General features: G+C 36.6%; 3 protein-coding genes across 3 annotated transcripts; 1 reads left to right on the forward strand and 2 right to left on the reverse strand.

Moving 5' to 3' along the window:
- Positions 1 to 320: 320 nt before the first annotated feature.
- Positions 321 to 1,876, reverse strand: LOC110682863. The gene is made up of 2 exons (XM_021859204.1): positions 1,758 to 1,876; positions 321 to 902 (listed from the first exon to the last, which is right to left on the reverse strand). Exons 1-2 carry the CDS (start codon positions 1,825 to 1,827, stop codon positions 466 to 468), a joined length of 507 nt encoding a protein of 168 aa, XP_021714896.1. The 5' UTR covers positions 1,828 to 1,876; the 3' UTR covers positions 321 to 465.
- A 2,936-nt stretch (positions 1,877 to 4,812) lies between these two features.
- LOC110682864 lies at positions 4,813 to 8,649 on the reverse strand. Its single transcript, XM_021859206.1, has 6 exons — positions 8,250 to 8,649; positions 7,684 to 8,091; positions 7,344 to 7,564; positions 6,326 to 7,291; positions 5,066 to 6,047; positions 4,813 to 4,868 (listed from the first exon to the last, which is right to left on the reverse strand). The coding sequence occupies exons 1-6, from the start codon at positions 8,647 to 8,649 to the stop codon at positions 4,813 to 4,815; spliced, it is 3,033 nt and encodes a 1,010-aa protein (XP_021714898.1).
- Positions 8,650 to 9,313: 664 nt separating this feature from the next.
- LOC110682865 lies at positions 9,314 to 9,832 on the forward strand. The gene has a single exon (XM_021859207.1). It carries the CDS (start codon positions 9,314 to 9,316, stop codon positions 9,830 to 9,832), a length of 519 nt encoding a protein of 172 aa, XP_021714899.1.
- Positions 9,833 to 10,521: the final 689 nt, after the last annotated feature.

A 10,521-nucleotide genomic window follows, 5' to 3' on the forward strand; every position in this document is an offset into this window, starting at 1 on the left:
TAATTCGCACCAGCTATGGGTAGACCTTTGTTACATCCACATTTCATGCCTAAAGAGCCTTTATGTGAGGGGGAGTGATAGAGTATAAGGCTTTTCTTTGTCAATAAAAAAAAAAAAGTTGTAACCTTTTCATTTTACCCCTTGTTTTGTTAGAAAAATAAAATTTAAACATTTATTTGTGTATATTAGTAATCATCGCAGAGTATAAAAATGGCTTTTATAAAATTACTCATGGCCATACATTAAAAGGATTTGAGGATGCGTAAACCAACTACAATTAACATAATTAATTGAATAGTGCAAAAGTCAAACTGTTGAAATTAAAAAATTAACAAAATGAAGTACAATAATCCCCGGAATCAAAAACATAATGTATGCTATAGAACAATACATGAAAACACATGATGAACATATACTAAACTCAATCAGTATTGCTAGTATGAACTAGTGAGTACATATTATAGCTTAATAATTAGCATAAGTGCATAAACCCGTACCAGGAGGAAGCTTCTTCTTTCGAGTTTTAATAAGAGGTTCGGTAGGAAGGTTTCGAGCATGAACGCAGTTCAATCCTTGACAACATACGTACGGACCATAGAGTTGGCACTCTTGAAGGTGGTGTCTACACTTATCTTTCGACGGAGGTTGTTGATTATCTAAAGGTGTACATAGTCCGAGACCACCTGGTTGCTCTGGTGTCCAACCAAGACAATATAATCCTTCACAACAAGCGTAATCGCCATAACCTCCACAAAGTTGTTTTAGTTTCCTACACGTAGGGTTAGGTTGTGGTTGTGGTGGTGGTGGTGGTGATGATGGCGGCGATGGTGGTGGTGGTGTGCTCGAGGTGTCCGGTACATATGATGGTTGTTGATCATAGGGTCCATAACTCTTTTCCATGGCTGGAAGAAAAATATGAACATAACACCACAAATTTGTAAGTAACAATTAGTGAATGTTAAAGAGAATTAAGCTAAATATAGTTTTATCATCTTATATGAAGTTTAAGCACTTCACTATTTCACTTCATCTCATACTCCTCTTGTATCAAATTTCTTGCATTACTTTAACTGAATACTCTTGACAATGTACAATTTTGGCTATCAATATCTTTTAATAGTAAAAATATAAATTGAATATATACATTATAATAAATCCAATAGTGCCTTAGATATGGACATTTGTTTTCATATATTTTCAAAAAAATATGATCAAAATAGTGGTGAAAATTCATTATGAAGTTATGAGTAATTAACTAACGAGTTGGTCTTTTAAGAATACTATGAGGCATATATAAAAGGGATACTCAAAATGACACCATGGCGAAATTTTCACAAGGATTAGAATTTTTTGGATAATATATGATTTGGAATTATTATAAATCAATATTATATACGTCTGAGTGCACCGTACACTCAACTAATCCAAAATTAAATGAGAACGAACTACTCATGGATGAATGGTGCACCTGATGTATACGATAATATCTCAATTATTATATATATCTTTGTATGTGTACTTTTCCATAAAAGTATACATCTCCATGCATTTTATATTTAATGAGGGCTCAAATATCTATAAAAACGAGGACAAAATGATTAAATTAGAAAACCCTAAAAGGACAAGAAAAACACTATTTTAAGAAACTCAAATTCAAAAATGGAAAAAATATTATAGAACAGAGGACCTTAGGGCAAAAGGTAACCAAAAAAAAAACACACACAAACAATATTAAGAAAGAAATACAAAAACTAAACCTGATTCAGCCAATGCCAAAAGAGCTAGCAAAATTGACAACACAAATAAGTTGATAAAAATCCTCTCCATTGTGTTAATTAAATGTTTTAAAATTAAATTGAAGTTTGATTATGTTAGCAATGTCCATTATATTGCAATACTTATATAGTGCTTCCAAATGCGCTTAAAAAGTCTACTTACTAGGTAAAAGTAATTACGAGTCGTGAGCTAGCAATTTCTATGATTACTTACTTAATTATTGAGTTTGCGCACGACTAGTTCACTACGATAAAATTTATATATACAGCTTGTTATGGCTATTTTTATCAGATAAACTAAATAGATTTTTAGATGGTTGCAGCCACGTCTTTGGATTATTATGTTTTTGTTGAGGTACACATACCGACCCTCCTAAATATAGTACATACCTTTGTTAGAAAGAATTAAAAAAAAAATGCAAGGAAATATCTAATATAATTATAGTCTACAAAAATCTATTGATATAAATATATCTATGATACTAATAAATCTAATGTAAATTACAGTATTAACTTTCGCAAAACCTGTTATATACACTCAAATTGTACAGAGTTACATGCATCCAATAAGGGTAATTTTTTCCTCATTTGATACGAGTATATATTTGTATGCTCATTTTAAGATTCTAAAATGATCCGAGCAAAAATATCATGAGCAGAAAATACCATTGGGTTTACCTTGCACTCGGGTGTATATATATATAAATTACTTTATATCTCTTTAGAATAATCTAGCATTAAATATTATAATCATCTTTTGTACAGAGTATTAAGGTGTATATATACTATTAAGGTGTATATATACTGTAGTATGTATAAATATGTATGTGATTATTGTCCATAGGATACAAAATTAAAATTAAAAAATGATATTAGTCTTGTTTGGTATAGAAGCTGGAAAGCTTTTAGCTAATAGAGCCTAGTTAGGTTAGCTTACTGAAAGACTTAAAACTCTTTTTGAAAAAATCATTATAAGAACTTTTTGAAATCAACTTATTGAATAATTAGCTTTTTTACTTTTTGGCTATCAAATACACTTATGTCTTGTTTGGTAAAGTGCATTTTGGAGTTATTGATCCCTATTATATGTTTGACTGATTTAAATACCACCTTCGAATATTTTTAGTTGCAACTTTGCAATATTTTATATCTCACAAATAATACCCCAAAATTGCAACTAATTTAATAAAAATCGGAGGTAGTATCAAATTTGGGTGTTTGGTAAATAGTTTATTGAAAGAGATTTTTGGACTCAAAAAGCACACACTTTTAGAAAACAATCAATACAAAACTTTTTGATATTAGCTTATTAAAAAAAATCATCTTTTGTCTATTAAATACACTAAAACAACTAAGTACGTAGCACTTAATTACTAAACACTTTTACACAATAAGCTAAACTATTTATAACCAGCTAGTCAAATTAATTAATACAACCAAGTTCAATATTATTCTAAAATGATTAATTGTATTCAATTCAACTTGCTACATGATTAATCATGATATAGCTAATGTTAGTTTACTGATATCATATACTAGCAGTAGTGATGAGTCCAGCAAAGCAAAGACATGGTTGCATGCACGTAATAACAACGAAAATAATGATGCATCTATATTATATCTTGTTAATTATTTGATAATGTATTTAATTTCCTTAGGTTTTTTTTGGCTTGTCGATCAACATACAATAAAATTAGTTTTCATTCCATAAGGTAAGCAATATAAATGCTAAGGAAAGCTGAGGAATGTTCAATCACTCGCCTAAAACAATAATAGATCGTATAAGCTTAGCTTAGAAATGCAACAATCTTCTTATATTTCCTTCATTAAAATGGCGAGTATTCGTATCAACTACACTGTTATGTCAATGATGTTCTTAGCTATTCTTTTACTAAGTGTATCAGGTTTGGCTCCGACCTCTTTTTCTCCTACAATACTCATTATTATTACACGTATTATGTGCTTTGGAGATATTGTTATATACACCTAGTGTACCGTACACCCATAAGTATTTTGTACTTATTTTGATGATTATATTTCGTTGATTCATCAAATGAAGAACAAAAACTAATCTTGGGTTAGTTGGATGTACGGTAAACCTGGATGTATATAAAAATTTTATGTGCACGGGCTAATTTTTTTTTTTTTTTCTATAATTCTAGTCAAATGTCGTTTTCAATTCATATATGCATGTTCGATTACTCTATAAGTTAAATAATTTTTGAAAAACGGGTGACTAATATTCATGGTTAAAATTATTTCAGTTCCAGCATTCATCGATGCAATTGAAACATCCGAAGAAGAAAAATGTCAAGGTGAAGGCAATATATGTGTTTCTAAAGGTGTATATGCTTGTTGTGAAGGACTAGTCTGCTCAGCTTCCAATATTGTTATTGGTGTTTGTAAAAAACCTCTACCGGATCTACTAATAGATTATGCAAATTGAGACTCCTTATAATCATCGAAATTCATGAATACATACAAGCAACTCTACTAAGTATCTAGAAGAGTTTCTTGTATAATATACCACTATTTGTTTCTAGTTTGCACTGTGATGTTTCTCATAAATGTTCTTTTTAATCAGTATTATTATTCATAATATTATTATTCATAATATCATAATTATTGTTAGATAATCAACTCAATCAAAAGCTTAAACAGATGGTTGAGATTAAAGAATATGTTTTATACTCTATATCAACAATGTTCATTTTGTTGCTTTGATCGGTCTTGGATTTATTTTTAATTTTTTTTTTCAATTCAAAGTGTATTGTTTGTTGATGGGGGTACACATACGTATGTCAAATTAAAAAAAAAAATATTGAATGATCATCAAAGTCAAATATAGTAATAATATACGTTATAATCATATATACTTCGTAGAATTTTGTGATTGATTGGTCTACCACAGAAACGACACTTAATAAATTTAGGAAATTGAACCTCATTCGTTGGAAAAATGGCTAGAAAGCATGGGTGTATTATAATATCACAACTTAAACTACTAATCATACATATACAATATATTTTATTGAACTTAAGAAATATGGATGATGTTGACAAAATAACTCAAAAGTGTTGGACCTTTGATGGCTGTAATGCAATTTAGGTCAAATTGAATGAGTCTATGTGAAGGGAAAAAAAAAATTGCAATCTAACCCATGAAATATCACCGTGATCGAATTGAAAAAGGGACCTTACATTTTTTTTTTTGACACACCTTACATGTTTTTTTTTTTTTTGACAGTGAGAACAAAGAAAAGAAAACATAAGCAACAGACTAAAAATACCAAAAAAACACTCCCGAGCACGAGCCTTTCCAGCCAACCAGTGTACAGGAGACACCCATTCCCTAGGAACCTTAAGAATTTTACAAGCCGCACAGGTAGACAAAAGAACCCGAGTATCCCGAAGTAACCAGTATAAAGAAACCTCATCTTTCTGTTGTTGGCCTAACATCCGACACAGAGGCTCACAGTCCGAGTAAATAAGAATCCTACGAAAACCACGAGAAAAAGCATTGCGTAACCCCCAAAAACAAGCTTGTAACTCAGACTGTAAGGCTGAAGAAGAGAGAGAAGCACGAGCCCCTCCTCCTCGGACTGAAGGAGAACCACAATCACGAAGAACCCAACCAGCACCTGCCGAATTATCCGAGGATGACCAAGACCCGTCGCAAATCAAACAAATATTAAACCCCGACGTAGGGTCCCCAGCAAGAGTGGCAGCAAATCCCGAACCAACAGGCCTAGGGCTAGGACCCAAAGTAGAAGAAGGAAGGTGAGAATCCTGAGCCTGCCTCCCTCGCACATTCCACTGAGAAGCAAGAAGCAAAACATCATCCGGAGAGACAGCTTGTTGCCGAAAACGTACATTATTACGGGACAACCATATAGACCAAAGAAGGGAGAAAAATTGCACCAAGTTCTCCCAATCCTTAGCAGCCGCTAACAACGAGACCATAACAGAAAACCATTGGAGAAAGGGAAGATGAAGAAGACCCTGACTATTGAAATGAAACGAGCTGCGAACCCATAAAGGAGTAACGAAATCACAGTCTCGAAACAAATGGTTGATCGTCTCCTGCTCCCTTCGACAAAAGCAGCAAGTCGAATCCACGGAAACGCCGCGAACAGCTAGAGCTGAGGCAACCGGAATACCAGCATGAATTATTTTCCAGCCAAAGATCTTCCATTTAGGAAGAAGGGGGAGCGCCCAAAATTTCTTCCACCAGGGAATAGGCAAGGACCCCAAAGGAGGACACCTGATAGTCTGATGAAGTAAGAGAGCATAGGCAGACTTCGTAGAAAAGGAGCCATCCTTGGTAAATTTCCAATATACAAAATCATCCATAAGCTCCTGCGGACGATCCAAACTAAGGATCCTGACGGCAGTTGGACTATCAAAAAACCGATGGACTCTCGAGGAGTCCCACGCGTTAGAACGCGGATCAATTATACCAGACACATGAGTCGGAAGATCCGACTGAGATAAACCATCCTTGAATAACACTGGACCCCAGGAGCCCAGTTGTCGGCTGTTATGTGTACCTTGTCACCTCTACCCACTTTCCAACGTACACCAGAAGAAACAGCCGAAAGAGCCATCTGCAACCCACGACAGCCCCAAGAGGGGCGAGAAATCCGAGCTCCCAGATTGACTGGCAGAGAGGGGTACTTCAAAAACATGAGTCTAGAAACCAAAAGTTGAGGATTTCGAATCATCCTCCACCCTGTACCAGCAAGGATAGCTGAATTAAAGCAAGCAATGTTGCGCACACCCAAACCCCCCAAACCTTTTGGTAAATGAAGAAGAGACACTGAGCGCAACGCCAAACCCTTCCGAGAACCAGACGATCTCCACCAAAAGTTGGCAAGCATGCTATCAAGTTGAGAAGCTACAGAAGACGGAATCTTGAAAACCGACAAGATATGATTAAACGATGCTATCAAAACCGAATTTATGATAGCCAGTTTCGCTGCTGCTAACAAGCGAAGAGAAGCAAAAGCAGACAACCGGCTAGCAACCTTGTCAATTAGAAACCTGAATTCCGCGACTTTACTCCTTCCAAGGTCAACAGGAAGACCTAGATGAGTACCAAAAGAAGCCTTCGATTGTAGTCGAAGACTGCGAGCTAAAAAATCACGGTAGTCTTGAGGGGTATTTGGGCTGAACTTGACAAAGGACTTCTGAAGATTAATCATCTGACCCGAAGCAGAGCAAAAATCCGAAAGAATGGCCATGACATTGTCACACGCTTGGGGCGAAAGTTGGAAAAATAACAGCGAATCATCTGCAAAGAACAGATGGGAAATCGAAGGTCCGCCCCTAGACACACGAATACCAGAAAACAAAGCCTGTTCTTCCGCCCGCCTAAGAGAGGTCGACAACACCTCCATACACAAAACAAATAGATATGGTGACAGAGGATCACCTTGTCTAAGACCACATTGTGGTCGAAAGGACGGTGTAAGACTCCCATTCACAAGAACCTGGTACGAGACAGTTGTAACACACTGCTCAATAATATGAACCGAATAAGGCGGAAAACCAAAAGGCCCGTAAAACCTGACTTAAAAAATCCCAGCGCACTCTATCATAAGCTTTATTCATATCCAACTTTAGAGCCGCATAAAAAGGTTTCCGAGCTTTAGAAGCATTCATAAAGGATAGAAGCTCGTGAGCTACCAAAGCATTATCAGAAATTAGGCGACCCGGCACAAAGGCATTCTGGAACCCTGAAATAAGAGATGGAAGAACCCCTCGCAGACGGCCAGTAATGCATTTTGCTATAATTTTTACATGACATTACATAAACCAATCAGCCGAAACTGAGACACTAACTCCGGCTGAGAAACCTTCGGCAGAAGGACTAAGAAGGTTCTATTCCAGTCCTTCAGCATATAACCATGAGCAAAAAAGTATTGAACTGCCGAGATAACCAAATGCCCAGTATGATCCCAATGAGTATTGAAAAAAGCCGAAGTAAAGCCATCAGGCCCAGGAGATTTGTCGTTAGCAATATGAAACATTGCAGCTTTAATCTCAGAAGGCGAGAACGGGGCCATTAACATGTCCTTTTGAGACGAGGATAGCGTCGGGAGGCCAAGGTGATCCCAAGAAAAAGGAGGGTCACTCCCAAATGGAGATACATGAGAATATAGATCAGAGTAAAAGGCCTGAATAAGAGAGCGAAGCCCAAGAGAATCCGAAACCCAAATACCAGCATCATTCTTCAAACTGACAATCAGATTACGACGACGACGAGCTTGGACCACCGAAAACAGTAATTTGGAGTGTGACTCCCTCCAGCATCCTATTTAGTTTTAGCACGTTGTTTCCAATAGAGAAAAGCAGCAGTTGCTTCGGCTATCTTCTCTTCCCTAGTATTTAGAAAAAGAACTCGCGCCACTGGGGATTGTAATTGAGTAGAAGAAGAAGACAAATCAGAACATAAAGCTTTCCAGTTTATACCCCAAGATTTCCTGTGGCTAAGGCACCAGTCTTTAAGTCGCCTGCGAATAACAACAAGCCTGCGAGATAAGGTAAAACACGGAGAGCCTGTAAATTCTAAACGACAGCCGTCCTTAATAATCCTAGAAGTATCCTGAGCAGATAAGCACCAGTTTTCGATTCTATAAGGTCGCCGAACAGAATCTTGAGGTAACGAGTCTGAAAAGATAATAGCTGTGTGATCCGAAAATAGAATCGGTTGATGATGAACAATGGAGTCCGGATAATCAATAAACCAATCCTGAGTTGCATATGCCTTATCTAATCTTTCAAAAGTCGGGTCCACCTCTATTCTATTGTTTGTCCAAGTATAAGAAGGTCCAGAAAAAGGAACATTCACTAACCCAAATTCAACCGCCATTGAATAAAATCCAAACGTCCTGGAATAAGTGAAGACCCTCCTATTTTATCCGATAGATACCCGACTTGGTTAAAATCACCAATCAACAAAATGTTCGGGTAAGTTTGGACAAATCTAGCAATAGACGACCACACATCTGATCTATCTGCTACATGAGGTGCCCCGTACACAAAGATCACAAATTTTATCACATCACCAACCTCTATTTTACAAACTACAAAGTTTGGAGATATAAACACTGGAACTACACTAAAAGGAGCAAGCTAAAAAATGAACAAACCACCACTTAATCCTACAGCATCTACACCACAACAACCCAAAAAAGGAATAGATGCTAAACTGAGCACAACATTATCCACAGAAACCATTGTTTCCATCAAAAACACCACATCCAAGTTATGGGAGCGGACTAAAGAGCTTAGATACGGAAATTTAGGGGAGTCCGCTTGTCCAAGACCCCTACAGTTCCAGGCAGCAACTTTCATCTCAATTTGGGTGACCCATTACGGGAGGTCACCGAGCCCGCTGAAGAAGAAGTTGTAGAAACCAAATCTAAACTGCCCTTGCGCTTCTTGCAAGGTAACAAACAGGGAAAACAACCTGAGCCATGTTGCAACATCGAGACTAGGGGTGCTGATGGTTCCAGTGCACCACCCGAACGCTGATGGTAGGGCAAAGAGCATGCCAGACTGTTCAACAATCTTGCGGAGGAATGTCCGCATATCAATGCTGTGAAGGACTACAATGCATTTTCAACGGTGACTATCCAGGCGCAACAGGAACGTGTATGCGACGAACGTTTAAGACCGTTCAACAATATTGTGTGGCACTTCAGCGTACCAATGTTTGTGAAGGACTACGATGTGAGCTTGATGGTGATTATCCTGGATCCGGCGGAGTTTGTAGGCCGCTAAAACCATGTCGAAGGACATATCAACTTTGCGGAGGTATCAATAGATTGAAATGTTGCCAAGGATTAAGATGTGTACTTGATGACGATTATCCAGAAGTTGGCGGTGTTTGTATGCCAGGAAGAAAATGTCAAAGTGATTATGAATCTTGTGGTGGTAGCACTGGACTTCAGTGTTGCGAAAGGTACGCTTGTGTCTATGATGCGAGTAGCTATGCTGGTGATGGTGGTGTTTGTGTGCCTACTTACAAGCAGAGTTCTTCGTCGAAATGATGACTTATTAGTCCATTCATGTGGATGACTCTCATTTTCTTGAGCTACAATTGTGTTAATTTGAGTTGCATATATGTATTTTTTGTTGAGTGTTTGATTTCTTGTATTAATTTTGATTGTATTGATTGAGTTTACTTAATAAATGTTACGGAGTTTTATTAAGAAATTTATATATATGCTATTGCTATGCATGTGTTTGGGTACAAATTTTTTATTTTTATTTTTTATTTTTTGGGCTGCTCATTACAAGCCAAAATTTTCTTCTGTGCAGTGCAGGTATATATTCTCGGCCCAATTCACCAATTGAACCAAAATCGTCTTTAACCCAATATTAAAAGTCTTAGTCGATCTAGATCTTATTGTTTTTTCCCAAATGATAGAGTATAAAATATATTTCTGAGCCTCAACCATCAGCTTAAATTTTTGGTTGAATTGGTCCTCTAACATGGTATCAGAGCCAGCGTAATACAAAGGTCACGAGTACGAATCTCATCTGCCCTTCCTTTAAAGTGGAATTAATTCGCACCAGCTATGGGTAGACCTTTGTTACATCCACATTTCATGCCTAAAGAGCCTTTATGTGAGGGGGAGTGATAGAGTATAAGGCTTTTCTTTGTCAATAAAAAAAAAAAAAGTTGTAACCTTTTCATTTTACCCCTTGTTTTGTTAGAAAAATAAAAATTTAAACA

This window comes from Chenopodium quinoa, unplaced genomic scaffold (genome assembly GCF_001683475.1).
Source record: "Chenopodium quinoa cultivar QQ74 unplaced genomic scaffold, ASM168347v1, whole genome shotgun sequence".
NCBI lineage: Eukaryota > Viridiplantae > Streptophyta > Magnoliopsida > Caryophyllales > Amaranthaceae > Chenopodium > Chenopodium quinoa.